The sequence below is a fragment of the Glandiceps talaboti genome, chromosome 11 (genome assembly GCF_964340395.1).
Source record: "Glandiceps talaboti chromosome 11, keGlaTala1.1, whole genome shotgun sequence".
Taxonomy (NCBI): domain Eukaryota; kingdom Metazoa; phylum Hemichordata; class Enteropneusta; family Spengelidae; genus Glandiceps; species Glandiceps talaboti.
The window spans coordinates 2,378,343-2,393,177 of NC_135559.1; the positions used below are offsets into that span (position 1 = coordinate 2,378,343).

The 14,835-nt window shown below is 34.2% G+C and overlaps 1 protein-coding gene across 1 annotated transcript; it reads left to right on the forward strand.

The window, feature by feature from the left end:
* The first annotated feature begins 64 nt into the window (after window positions 1-64).
* Window positions 65-11,194, forward strand: LOC144442655 (nondiscriminating glutamyl-tRNA synthetase EARS2, mitochondrial-like). Its single transcript, XM_078132032.1, has 15 exons — window positions 65-307; window positions 925-997; window positions 1,586-1,623; window positions 2,684-2,731; window positions 3,299-3,469; window positions 3,945-4,025; window positions 4,437-4,529; window positions 5,043-5,137; window positions 5,778-5,832; window positions 5,960-6,064; window positions 7,022-7,182; window positions 8,069-8,132; window positions 9,349-9,454; window positions 10,007-10,176; window positions 11,111-11,194. The coding sequence occupies exons 1-15, from the start codon at window positions 65-67 to the stop codon at window positions 11,192-11,194; spliced, it is 1,587 nt and encodes a 528-aa protein (XP_077988158.1).
* The last annotated feature ends 3,641 nt before the right edge of the window (window positions 11,195-14,835 follow it).

Here is a 14,835-nt window from a genome sequence, read left to right on the forward strand (position 1 = left end):
ACCCATAGATGCCTTCGTTTTTGTGTGATTTTCATGTACACGTGTACGAAGAGAAGACTTTAAAATGCTATTTACGTTGAAAGTTTGTCGAATTCATCGATGTATTAAACTGTCTCGACTGTTCGAGTCCACCATATCGCGTTGTAAGTATGGAACTATAGGTGTGACTAACAATGTCAGAGTGCGATTCGCACCTAGTCCAACTGGGCGTATTCATTTAGGTGGACTAAGGACTGCATTGTACAACTATCTGTTTGCTAAATCCCATGGAGGAAAATTTCTTTTAAGGATAGAAGATACAGATCAGGTATGTCAAGTTTCCTTTTCACAATTTCCAAGAGAAAGAAGAAAATCATCATCATCATCATCATCATCATCATCATCATCATCATCATCATCATCATCATCATCATCATCATCATCATCATCATCACCACCACCACCACCACCACCACCACCACCACCACCACCACCACCACCACCACCACCACCATCATCATCATCATCATCACCACCACCACCAGCCACTACCACCACCACCATCACTACCACCACCACCACCACCACCACCACCACCACCACCACCACCACCACCATCACCACCACCACTACCACCACCACCACCACCACCACCATCATCATCATCATCAGTAGCAGTAGCATCAGCATTCAAACATTCTAATCTGATAATCACCCACATCATTCACCCATGACAAAATTGTTATATCTTGAGTTTGAGAATATGTCTGTAATTGATGTCCTAACATAATGCAGTCATCAAGTTACAGTATCAATAACATGCATGACTATCTTCTCAGGATAGTTCCCTTCAATATTTCCAGTTTATCATTTTCTGACTTAGTTTGTCTGTATATTTCATGAACTCTGACTATGAAGTGTTTTTGACTCTGTATTGTGTTGTAGAGTCGTTTAGTACCAGATGCAATGGAAAACATTGAAGATACACTGAACTGGGCAAATCTTATACCGGATGAAGGTAATACACAGATATTACAGTACTGTAGTGCTCAAATGAGACATAAATTGTTGCATTTTTATTTCTTTTCAAAGAAGTAAGTCACAGACTAAACCCAGCCGTGCATTATGTTAAGATAATTATTGGAAAATCAAACAGTATTTCACGAGGATCAGTTGATTCTTAGCGCCCCCCCCAAAAAAACAAACAAACAAACAAACAAACAAAAAACCCCAAAAATAAACAAACAAACAAACAAACAAACGAAAAACACAACAACAACAACAACAAAACATTTTGTTGTTGATGTTAGAATTTAATATTGTGGCATTCCTTTTGAAACAACTTTGTGACAAAATTGAACCAGTTGCAATGTACATGAGCTGTGTAAACCAGTGATCTATCCATGTAGAGCATATAAAGACTAATTTTATGCAAAATATTGACGTTGTGATCCATCTTGTCATTATTGATTGTGTTTATTCTTTATAAAATATAGATATCAATCTTCACCAACAAAGTCTTTATTATTCAAGTATGACTGACATTCATAAATAATTTTGTCTTTTCTGCATCACTTTTTATTTTTATTTCTGTAACTTTGACAAGGACCAAGCCAAGGAGGTGACTGTGGACCATATGTACAAGTGAGTACACCAAGGTCAAAGGTGAAAGGGCATGAAGGAAGGTCAACAAAAATGATGATTCAAAGTGTGTAAAGAAAGTTTTACTTTGAGGGATATTTTTATTCATTGGTCTCTCATGATACAGATTCAATTATCTCCTTTTCAGTCAGTATTACTTGTTTCTTTGTTTACTACTGACTCTTAAACTTCAGGACACGTGTCAGTCGTTAGGCCTAAAAAAAATAATTGTTTGGTTCCGGTTACCCAACCCAACCTAGTTTTTCATTGCCGACCCTGAACTTTTTTTTACGTATTATTCGAGAAAAATATAATAAAATCGCAAAAAATTGTGAAATTTCGTAAGAAATAGTAAATGCGGAAACTGACATCAACTTAAAAAGATGATATAAAACTGTTCTTCCAATCTGTAATGGCTGTACATCTGATGAGAAGAAACCAATAACACAGAGACCATATGGAAAACAATGGAAAACCTGAACTAGACACTCACACACGAAAAAAAAAAGATAAAATAAAAAAAACCACCTACCCCACCTATTCTAAAATTGAGCTAAATCTGAACCACACAATTTTTTTTATTAGGCCTTATGGTCAAATAGTTACAATGGTAGGTTCAGAATCTGCAAGTTGTTGGTTCATACCTTGCTTTGATTATGAATGACTAGAGTCCAGTCAACCAAGCTGTGTTTGATATTGAGGACCTGGTATGACAGAAGTTGATAACCGTGTGTGCTTACAGAAGCTCAAAGTGACTGTGTGCCCCGGAGAGTTCACGAAGTATAATGTAGTACTGTTGTAGGTTCATGTCTGGGGTAATAACATGTAATTCATTGTAAAGCTTTGAACACAGTGTGAGAATGTGGTATAGAGGAACTAACAGTATCCTTGTTTATGATATGGTAGTGTAACTTAGTATCTTGACCATGATAATTGTGAAAATGCAGGTAAGATCTCAGTGTTGTATTCATTCAGTCCATGCAACATAACTGCATCAATCATGTCTTTAACTATAATAACATGTCATGTCTTAACAATAACATGTCATCATACTTTGTTTCAGTCTGAACGACTTCCTATTTATAAAGAGCATGCAGACATTCTACTAAAGGTAAGTCTGACCATGTGAGGAGCAGCTCATACACATATAAACATTATCAGCTTGAACAGAGGTGTGGGATGAAACCAAGTACCTGGGTTCTATTATCATCTGTTGCAGTCTACCCAACTATGTCATTGAGTCCCCATCTACTACTATGCCCTCTAGTGGTAGCAAGTGAACAAGGCTAGAGGTTCTAGTCAAAAGCTTCTATACAAACGCTTTCGTATTTGCAGTTGTGTGAAATTTGTTAAAAACAATTTTCACAGGGTTTGCATGGTCTGGAAAACCCTGGAATTTCAACAACAACAACAACAACAACAACACCCCCCCCCCCCGCCAGAAACGGCAATCGACCCCTGAAAACTGAAAAATCGATCGATGTTAATATCATAAAGTATCCATTGTTGTTGAATATTTTTGTGACACATTGTGGGAGCCCTCTATGGTGGGGAGCGGAGAGTACCCTAGAATATTAGATAGTAGAAATGATATTGAGATTGATATATGTTATATACAGATGACAAAAAATGATGTGAGAGATACCATATTTTGTTTGTATTTCATCTTTGTTTTTAGAAGGGAAAGGCCTACTATTGTTTTTGTTCACAACAAAGACTACGTCTAATTCGCAAAGAAGCTGTCAGGAAGAAAGAAACACCAAAATATGACAACAGATGTCGACATTTGACTCCACAACAAATACAGGACAAATTAGACCAAGGTCACAGTCATGTCACCAGGTTCAAGGTAGGAAATAATTATTATGAAATATGAAATCACTCGCTACCCCACAGGTTGGATGATATTGCATAGTATTAGAAACAACAACCCAATGGATCTTTAAATTAGGGCTAATGTCCAGCAAAAATTTGCAAGACATTCTCAGTACCTCAGGGATCTATTTCTTAAAAGCATCAAGGTATTCTGTGCTAATGGAAATATAAGCTTTTTGAAATCTATGAACCATGAACATTACTACTTTGCAAATCTTTTGGTTGCAGTCATAATTTTGCCGTCATAATGGTCACATTTCTTGTGTATTTTTTATAAAAAATCGTTGGAATTTCTCAAAGTAAGTTTAATGTATAGGTCACTGGCTTAACTACTTTTTGCATAAAAATGACTCCATTACAATCAGAGATGATTATGCTTGATTGTCACACAGACAAGGAAGAAAGTCTGTGAGTGTCATCACTTAACACTATTTCCTTTAATGCCACAGTTAGATGATGGTGCTGAAACTTTTGAAGATTTAGTTTATGGTGTTGTACAACAACGACCAGCATTAGTAGAAGGAGATCCGGTAAGATTTGAAGTTTCAAATCAGTAATTTGTAAACTGAAAAAAAAATTGATGTTGTCAAAAAGCAAAATATTCAATACTTCATGTAATGAATGAAAGTTGAAACTGTTACCAAAAAGAAGTGCCACTTAGTCAAGTATTGTAACAATAGTTGTGAAAAAGTCATGACAAGAAAGTGAATAATTTAAGAAAGAAAAAATGAAAGAGTCAAATGTTAACATTTGCAAATGTTACAAAAAATGTTAGAAAATTAAAAAAAAAAGTGAAAAATAACACATGATAAATGCATTGCACAATACTAGTTCTCAACTGTTTCTTTCTAACTTACGTTTGTTTGTCTGTCTGTTTGTTTGTTTGTTTGTTTGTTTGTTTGTTTGTTTGTTTGTTTGTTTGTTAAATCTGTTTATTTCAGGTCATCATAAAAGCTGATGGTTTCCCTGTCTATCATTTTGCCAATGTTGTTGATGATCACTGTATGCAAATATCGCATGTACTGAGAGGTTGGGTGAGTAAAATTAGATTTTGTATTTTATGCAATTACAGTTTTAATGTTGTGAGAAGTTTAAAAATGAAAATGGTCTGTACTGCAGGTTTGATTAGTGTATATTTTCAAAAGTTATAAATTTGAACATTGAGTTTATTTTTGTCACTACTGCATGACAATAATAATAGTGACATATTTGTCATTTTGAGCACCTTTTAAAAAGAGTACCAACAACTATAAATCTTTCATTTCACAGTAACAATTGTCATATTCATTACCAATCAATCAATTAAACGCGTTATCTATAACTAAAATACTTGTTTTTGAAGAACAGAATGTAATGTGCTGACAATATAAAACACATTTGAAATGTTGCCAAGCAACTACTCTAAACTGTTTAATTATGCAAATGATGTGTTAGGTCGAAGGTCAAAATTATGAGTAAATTCACTGTATCTGCTACAGTCAATATAACAAAGTGTAATAAAATTTTGAACTTTTCTAGAAAAACTTTGTATGATTTATGCATTCTAGGAATGGTTGACCTCAGTAGGCAAACATATCCAGTTATACAATGCATTTGGATGGACACCGCCGCAATTTGCACATTTGCCATTACTACTCAACAAGTAAGGTGCTATTTTCTTATTTCCTATTTCAAAGTATTGATTTATGGTCAGCAGTTAGTCAGAGCCATCAGCACAACTTTGTTTATTGCACCAGAACTATTTGTGTTGGATAGTTTTCAATATACAATTAATATATATTAAAGTGGCCATATGGATGAGAATTTAGTATTTATTTTGGATTTTTAATTGATAAAACAGCTTCACTATGTTTTTCTACTTGAAAAAATAATGTGATATAATCAGTAGTCAGTCAGTACCATGAACAGAACTATTTTTTGCTGAAATAGTTTGTCTAATATATGATTTCTCTCGTACAAATGATTTGTAAATTTTCTATTTTGAACTGAAACTGTTTAGATGTAGTTTAATTTTACTCTGCTGTGTTAGTACTGCTGCTACATTATACCTTCAACAGATATAAAAGAAACTGATAAAACGTTGTTTTAACGTACATCAGAGGCACCCGCTGTTGTTCTTGTATAAGTTGTATTGTTGTTTTTACCTGATTTTGTTTTCACGTGGAGTCTTTCGTTGTCTCACTTCATTCAAGCAAACAGACTGGTGTTTTTTGCAGGTTGTATATTAGAAATGCATAGACTGCATTATTAGTCTTATACAAATGTTTGGTATTTTTTTTCAGAGATGGTAGTAAATTGTCCAAAAGACAGAATGATATTGGTGTGGATTATTTACAGGTAAGTTTTCTTTTATTTAGATCATACTTCCAAATTCAAACCTGCTGTCATTTTTTATTTTTTGTAAAATTTAAGTTTTGCTGTTCGAGGTCAAAGTTCATATTTTATTGTCAACTATTCATTCCAGGACAAAGGTCACTCATCAGAGAACATCCTCAATCTGATCACTTTCTGTGGGGCAGGTTTTGAAGACAACAGAAAAATCAGGACTTTATCACAGATGGTTGATGAGGTAATAATATTCAAATTTTGTCAAGGGTGTTAGATATGAAATTTATTTGGTATACCAGGTGTTCTCTGTAGTGTTTTGTTGTATGCTATTCAAACTGTGACTGTCACAATGTCTACTTTTATAACTAAGATGTGCCCGCTGTATTAAAAGGTATGTATTAGAATTAGGACTTATCTTGGTGGTGCTTACCAATGAGAAATATCACAGAAGGAAAAAATATGCTTGTGGAAAAGGAGAAATATATGTTTTTATGTAGAAAGGGAGATATATACTTGTGAAAAGGTAGAAATCTGCTTGTGAAAAGTGAGAAAAACATGTATATATGTAGAAAAGGAGATACAGACTTGTGAAAGGGGATACAAGTACAGGTAAATTAATTGTCTTTAACTATTAAAGTATTACACTTCCTTCTATCTGAGGTTGTAAGCCTGGAATAGTGAAAAATTACTTATAAATATAAGCATTCAAAATATCAAACTTGTAAAGGGACATGGTCAGTAACTCCTGAGCATGTCTCATCATTTTTGTTTGAAATAAAAGGTTACTTATATTTTAGCATACATTATCACTTGTCTAAAAACCAGCAGTCACAATGGCAAAACTCCCACTATATTAACTGCTGTGATACTGTTTTTTCATACTCTATGAATAAAATGATGGCGTTTTATTCTTATATATTAGACAACAGTATCACAGTAGTTTATGTATGTGGTAAGAGTTTTGCCAGTGGCTGCAGGTTTTTAGACAAGTAATAGTGAATGGTAAAATATAAGTAACCTATTATTTGGAAATAAGAATGGAGAAAAAATACTTGCTGTTGCTGAACATGTCCCTTTACATTGTAGGTCCATCAATATCAAGCTCTGTATTATTACAGATGCAACAATGTATAGACCTCTGTTGAATTGTAATAAATTTCATAAGTTAGTATTAACAACTGATAATCTTTTATCTCAGTTTTTATTAGAGAGAGTTACCCAACACTCAGCTATTCTGGATATGGAAATGTTAGATTATATAAGTCAACAAGACATGCTGAATACAAGTCAAGTCACAGAGGGAATGCAAAAACTTGTCACAAAACTACGACAACTTGTCATAAACACATACCAAGAGAGGTAAGCATAATGTTATATGAATCCACAATCCGATGGCTATCCTACCTTGTCACACCTATGGTTTGGTATAATCCAATTGTATAGCTCAAACCATTTTATGATTTTTAGGGGGGAAAGAGTTACACCACATTATTCGTAATATCGTACACCCTGAACTAGTATGAAATCACCTGTTAGTAAATGTATTTGTGTAGCTGTACACATAATATTTTACAATAAATCCAAACAAACTGATTTTTGGGTCCATACCCAAAAATCATTGTTGTAATGCGATCACAATTTCAACCTGTTTCTGTACTACTTCTGGATAGAATCAACCCAAAATGAGCATGTACAATGTCCAATTATTGGTATTTTCAGTGAATTCATTAATGGTAATCGTATTACTGCAGCAATATTACTCCATGATTTACAACGAGAGTAGCTTTAATGATTTACTGTCATAATAATGATGTAATTAATCTTATCATATACCCAATATCGATTCCAATGCAATTCCGATGGAGAACACATAATCAAACCTGGGCAATAATTTTCCGTATCACGGCCCGGCACACTTTGCCCAAATATGGCAAGTGGCGCGCTCATCGATATCTGTTCACTCAGTGATTTGGCTTTGTTAATTTCTTCACTATTTTGATGTTTCTGTGAATATAATAATATTTCAGTGACAATTTATGTGATTGTGTGATACAAATGATGTTTCCGTGCCACTGCATGGGGTATATGATAAAAACTTTATGGTACAGATATGGGATTTGTGGACCTCGGTGGTACTGCTTACGAGCCCTCCTTAAGTTTGGCCCTTCTGCCAAACACCTCAGTCCACAAACCATATCCATAGGCCGTACAAATTAATGAATTATATTCTGATTTGAATTTACAGAATACAAGATAGTATCCAACTAAATAATGATAAACACTTACATAATATTATAGAAATTAGAAAGGTAAGTTACCAAGAATTCATTATGTTTATTTCAGATCTGATGGATAGTTCTTTTACCGTTGGAACGGGATTAAAACAATTCTATATCAAACAAGATTCCAGCAATTTCCATTTTTGTATATCTTTCACATTGTGATGATTTCAAATACATTTTATTTGTGGCATCGTTCTGACTTCCCAATATTTATGTATTAGCTGCATTATTTCTTAGTACATATTCACATGTCATAACTTATATTTGAATTTACATGTATATGATAGCAAATTAAGTTATGTAAATTGCAAGAATGTAGAACGGTGAACTGACTGAATAATAAATATTTGGAGGATATAGTGTTTGAGATTGTTAATAGAGAATTATAATATATTGGAGAATATATTGTTCATGGTTCCAAGAATCAGTAAGACAGTACAATATAGTTACTTTGGAACGGTAAATTGGAAATCAAGGAGACATTTCGATTCTACTACTACAGACCGTGATTACACAAGGATTTACATGTTATTATTCAGTATTAATGTCACTAGTAGTAATAATCTTTATTTATACTGGATAGTTCTTTAAGTATATAAACACTTGTCTCCCAAGAAGTCCAGTGAGGGCCATCCCTCGTGGGTTCAGTGTTAATGCAGGAGGAAACCGGAGTACCTGGGGAAAACCTTCGTTGTTCGGTAGAGTCAAACTGAACAACACTTTTCTTACTTACAGCGTTGTAAATTTAAACAAACCCTGAATGGGGTTCGAACCCTGACCACAGTGGTAAAAGGCAAGTGGTTTAACCACTCAACCACGGACAACCCGCAATATGTTCCTTTTATACATGTGGAGTCATGATGGTCAAATAGTTAGAGTGGATGGCTTGAATCTGTAGGTTATAGGTTCGAGCCCCGCCGTTACTGTTTGTTTCTGAATGGCTAAAATCCTTGGGCACGATTTGAACCTTGACTGTGCGTCAGTCAACCCAGCTGTATAAATTGGGGGATCTGGTAGGATAGAGGTTGAAATGCAAATGATTTAATCCTATGCACTTACAGAGGCTGCAATGGATTGTATGCTCCCCATGGAGTTGAGGAAGTATTAAGGGCTGTTGTGCTGCTATAGATCTGTACAGGGGCAATAATTATAAAGCGCTTTGAGCACAGAGTGGGAAAGACCAAAAAACATAAAATACTATGCATAGTTTGATTCGTAATCTATAGTTACTTTCCATTTTCAGCTTCATATCAAAAGTCTAAATGACTTGGTGTCTGACAAATACACATATTTATGGATTGCACCAGACACCAGCAGAGAGATAGTCAAGGGTATTCTACCACAACCAGGTACTGATTTCATTGAAATAATTTTGCAATGATTGAAGATGAATGGTGAATTAAAAAAGTCATTGCTGCCTTTATTGGTACAACTCAAAGATTCTGAAGTTTCTGTTTGCTGTCATAGAAACTGAGAATCATGAATCAGTGTAACTTTATGAGCAGGAACATGTTAGAAATATATATACCTGTCCATTAGAACTCAAAGAGCAAGAATCCTGGTTCCCATATGATATTCATGCACAAAGCAGAAAAATACTCAATATCAACAGCCTCAGGAGAACTTTGTTAAAATTATATGTCTTCAAGTCCACCTGGCAAGATTGATTTTATATATTTGCCATGTAGTGTGTTTTTATGTGCATTTTGTTAGCTTTGTTTGTTTGACATGTTTATGTGTTGTCTATTGTCTTTTTCTGGAGTTTTTCATTTTTTAGGAGCCGGTTAATGGGACTTGGTCTTCCATTAATGGGACTTGGTCTTCCATTAAATCAATAAATTAATAGAATAAGAAAAATAAACTAAAACATGATTTTCGTGAAATTTTTGTCTAATTTACAGACACATTTTTGCAACACTTTGTCAAATTATTCACTGAAGTTCCTGAAGGAGAATGGAAGCAGGAGAATCTTGCTAAACTCCTAAAATCTTTGAGGAAAAGAAAAGATTTTGACTTTCCACCATTCCCTAAAATGATGAAAGTGGTCAGGTACTCACTAACAGGACAAAAGGTAAATCTACAATTTATAGAAAACATGTCATCATTTGCCTCTTTTGGAGAGAGTTGTTGGATACACATGAGAAAAATGAATAAACAAATTTCCAAATTTAATTGGATGAATAAAGATTATTATTAAACCTTCCCTTAGGTGTGTATTTGGTATCAGTGGAGAAATATATACACTGGACAGAAAAATATAGTCACTTTGAAACAGGTACCTTGAAAATGAATACGACTTTTGGATCCTTCTATTCCAGACCTTACTCTTGCAAATCAAGGACCCTAGTAAACAGATCCAGACATTGCAAACATCGCATTCGTTTCCAAAGTACTGTTCCATAGTAACTATTTTACTGTTCCATAGTAACTATTTTACTGTTCCATAGTAACTATATTTTACTGTCTTATTGATTTTGGCGCCATCAACAATACATTCTCCAAATATACACATATTCAAGAATTTTTACATGGCCATTTTTGGAAGCATATATATATGTAAACTAATATAAAAGTTGATGAATTACTTGTATTCCACCCAATCAATAATATAAACGTATTACCTGAGTGCAAGCTGAGGTATCTGTCCACATGTAATTCATCATCATCATCATCATCATCATCTTCTTCTTCCATAACTGGCCACCTTCAACATGTTGAACATTTTGATAGTATGTGCACAACAGAAAATGAAAATGAAAATCAGCAAGTGTGACCTACAGTAAATAAATAGATAACAAGAAAATTGAATAATTGCTTAGTTGTTTAGATATGATGCCACTTGAGAGTTGAAAGCATCATGTGATCATACACTTACAATGATTGATTGTTCCAAGCCATGCCATTTTTCCTTGTCTAATTCCATACTAAACAAAATAAGCTGTAGAATTTATTCAGAAATAGAAAGCCTTAGTATACTGAATATGTATGTCTTTTAATCATTCCAGGAAGGTCCTGCTGTGGCAGAAATTCTGGAAATGTTGCTGAAAGCAGAAGTGCTAGAGAGAATAACAAGAATAATGAAAACTTAAAAGTTGTTTGTTTCTTTAAGATCTAAACTGGAGGGAATTGCAAATGTTATCATATTTGGACATAACTTTTCATTGTATTTTGCACAGTGAGATTGCAAACATAGTCACCCCAACCTCTGAAGAAACATTTCAATTTATGAAACAGGATCTTGTCAGAATAAAAGAGTGCATTTCTTACGAAAGACATGAAGTGAATAAATTGAACATGTCTTGAATTAGTTCAGAACTAAAACTCTTAAGAGTGTAAATAAATCACTCAGTCGTGGTCAAATTCGTGGTCAAAATCACAGACAAGTAGGAAATTCCTACTTGTCTGTGATCAAATAGAAAACCAGATTTTAATGGCAGTCGGGGTAGAAAAAGGACCACTGATTGGACAGGGGGATTTTGTAAGATAGCTGTAGTATTCAACTAAAAATGTGTTGGTATAGGCCTACACATCATGTATCATGTGTAATTGAGTAAATAAATCAAATTAAAATAATTGTTTTGTAGTATTATGTCAAGCGAAATTCAGTGTCAGTAAGAACCTGTTATCTCTGGAGCTTTATTAGGTCATGCTAGCATTATCTTTTTTGTCGTCCATCATACTAATTTCCTCTGCCATACTTTTCATTTTTCCACCATTTTAACATTCTTTGTTCAGTGACACTTTTCTTTTAGTTTGTCCAGTTATTCAGCCATATTTGTATTCACGGAAGGGTGTTCACAACAAGGTGCCATTTAAGTTGTGAGATGTAGCAGAAAGCGCTTTACACTTTTTGTCATAAAACCTTAGGATTTGGGTGTTTGAGACACACACAATTCTTGTTTGAAACACACACAAACCTTGTTCGAAACACACACAATCCTGGTCATAAGACCTTAGCATTTTGTGCATAGTGTTCTGTGTTAGAGTAAATTGTAGCATAAAACATCAAATGCTAAGCTCTTATGACCAGGATTCAGTGTGTCTCAAACAAGGATTGTGTGTGTCTCAAACAAGGATTGTGTGTGTCTCAAACACCCAAATGCTAAGGTTTTATGACAAAAAGTGTAAATTATTTCAGTATTAACAGTTGTCGCTCACTTTGCTTTATTAATGGAGAAATTATGTATTCTAGACACGATATTGAAATTACCATTAATCATCTGAAATGCCTTTTGGACAGTGTTGAAATCGAAGGAAGTATCACCGTGATGTATATTGTATGGCTGGATTTATACAGGAACAGTTACAATGCTATGGCCTACAGAGCTTTATTAGGGCCATTCTACCATTATCTTTAATTTATGTCTACTTCGCCATACTTTTCTTTATTCCTACTTTCGTCTGCGAGATTTTTCCATTTTTTCCACTTTCGACCACCATACTTTTTTTCTGTTATTGTAGAGAATGTAAACAGCAGTGACGTGACAGAGCATGATAACAACTAAAACAGTAATCATTAGTACGACAGACTATTGCCATACATTATACAACAACTGATTGGTCATTGTAGGTGCGAATGCATTCCATCCACATATCATATCTGGAGTGTCCATTAACAGCCCCATTTATCACAATGACATAAATCTTCAACTTATTGCATTATAAATTTTTTGGTCCATATGGGCCAAAAAATGGCCATTTATCACAATCTTCAATTTATCGTAATAATCTATATGCCAAATACAATGACCTTGAGTAAAGTTTACTGACCTTTCAATCAAAGTAGGGCATACTATGGTCAAATATGAATATGTTATTGGTAATAGTACTACGCATTGACACAAATAAATGGTAGATAATCATATATATATATATATATATATATAACTCGGTGAGTATCAATCTGCTATAAGACAGTGCTCTATACCGCAGTGGCAGAGCGTAATAGTTTTGGTAGTACTGGAACTCTTTCTTGGGTGTAACTCGGAGTTTCACGCATATTGCGATCATCAGACACTATGCGTGAAACTCCGAGTTACACCCAAGAAAGAGTTCCAGTACTACCAAAACTATATATATATATATATATATATATATATATATATATATATATATATATATATATATATATATATATATATATATATATATATATATATATATGAGGTGTTTATATTACAGCTTGGAGTAATTATACTGTCAGTACAATTACTTCAAGGTTACAGCGAATGAATAACATTGATATCACGAGAACATTTCATGAAAATGGCCTTAGATGACCCAACATTTCTCCCGGGCGAAGAATAATTTACTAATGGAATCTCTTATTCGAAAATCTCAAAGTAAAATCAGATCGCCTAAAAATGGTAAATCTTGCATTTATACAGCAAGGTATATAATGGAGGCAAGTAATAATCAATACATTAAGACTTCACCTTGTATGTAAAACGTGTCAAGACATGTGACCTTAATAACTAATGGCGCCAGCAATCACGGTGAAGAAAAAGGGCCCATATCTTTCAAGGGGAGGGGTTGTCTTATTTTTGACGTTGGTCGGAGTTCTGACTCTCCAAATCAAAGTAAACCTTGGGAGCAACACAAAATTTGTCATGGCTTCACTGCAATGATGTCAACTTCACATCTACCTATATACGACCCACTACACATTTAAAATGCCAAGTTTAAATTCTACTCAAAGGAAAAACTCATTTTTACCTAGGACCTTCAATTTTATCAACACCTTGCAAAACACTGACATATTTTCAAGTCTCAGTACTTTTAGAAAAGATGTCCTAAATGAAATAGTTGGTGTGTGAACTTAACGCAATTTCAGTAATTGTTATCTTCTTTTAATTTATTTTATTTCTATTTTTACTATTTTTGTAAATATTGTATGTATTTTAGTCTTTCCAATTTCAAAGTGTCTGTAAATGGGGTAATCCTGTAGACATCTCAAATAAATAAATAAATAAATAAATATATGATTATATGAGGCGGAAAGTAACCATGCTTTAATACCTTTCTCTATATATGAATATGTAATATATGAATAATTTACTGATAACGAGAGTAAAATTAATTTAATCATGGTGTTCAAGACAATTATTTATGTATTATTTGCTTTAAATAATGTGAATGGTTTGATATTTTAGGCCTCTAAATTACCTCCTACATGTTTCCATTTTCAAAAAAAGTGTTCATGGTTGGAGGGGGACACACCCTGCCCATGCAGCAGCTATTGGTGTGATGCTGTTCCCCCCCCATCATATCAATTCAGGGTTGATAGGAAAAGCCTTGTTGGCTAAATATATCCAAGTATAGGTTAGAGCTTAATGATATTTTTGTTGGCCATGGACTCTGCAGGTGTCGATTATTACTAGTACTGTTCATGTATTGTACCGTATTCGTGTATTGTAACATTGAATACAAGTGTGGTGGTGGTGGTGGTGGTGGGGGTGAGCTGTAAATTTAAAAAAAAAGTTGTACACTGACATCACAATGTATCATGGGGGGGGGGCAAACAGTTTAAATTTCATTGGGGGGGGGGCTTGTGCATTTTTAGAGCGCTGGCGTCACAAGTGTTAAAAATATATATTGACAAGTATTTTCTCCTCAAGCCCCTCCACCATGATAAATTCTGCTCGTTCCCTACTGACGTGACTGATCTACAGCACGAAGAACTAAAGAGTTGGGTCAATCCATTCAGGAATAAGAACGGGCTTCTGAAATC

Bases quoted from the DNA above. Each gene is read 5' to 3' on its own strand.
- LOC144442655 (XM_078132032.1), top strand. From the start codon at position 65: ATGCTATTTACGTTGAAAGTTTGTCGAATTCATCGATGTATTAAACTG. The intron at 4,530-5,042 runs GTGAGTAAAATT...TATGCATTCTAG, and splicing joins CGCATGTACTGAGAGGTTGG to GAATGGTTGACCTCAGTAGG. The intron at 9,455-10,006 runs GTACTGATTTCA...TCTAATTTACAG, and splicing joins GGGTATTCTACCACAACCAG to ACACATTTTTGCAACACTTT.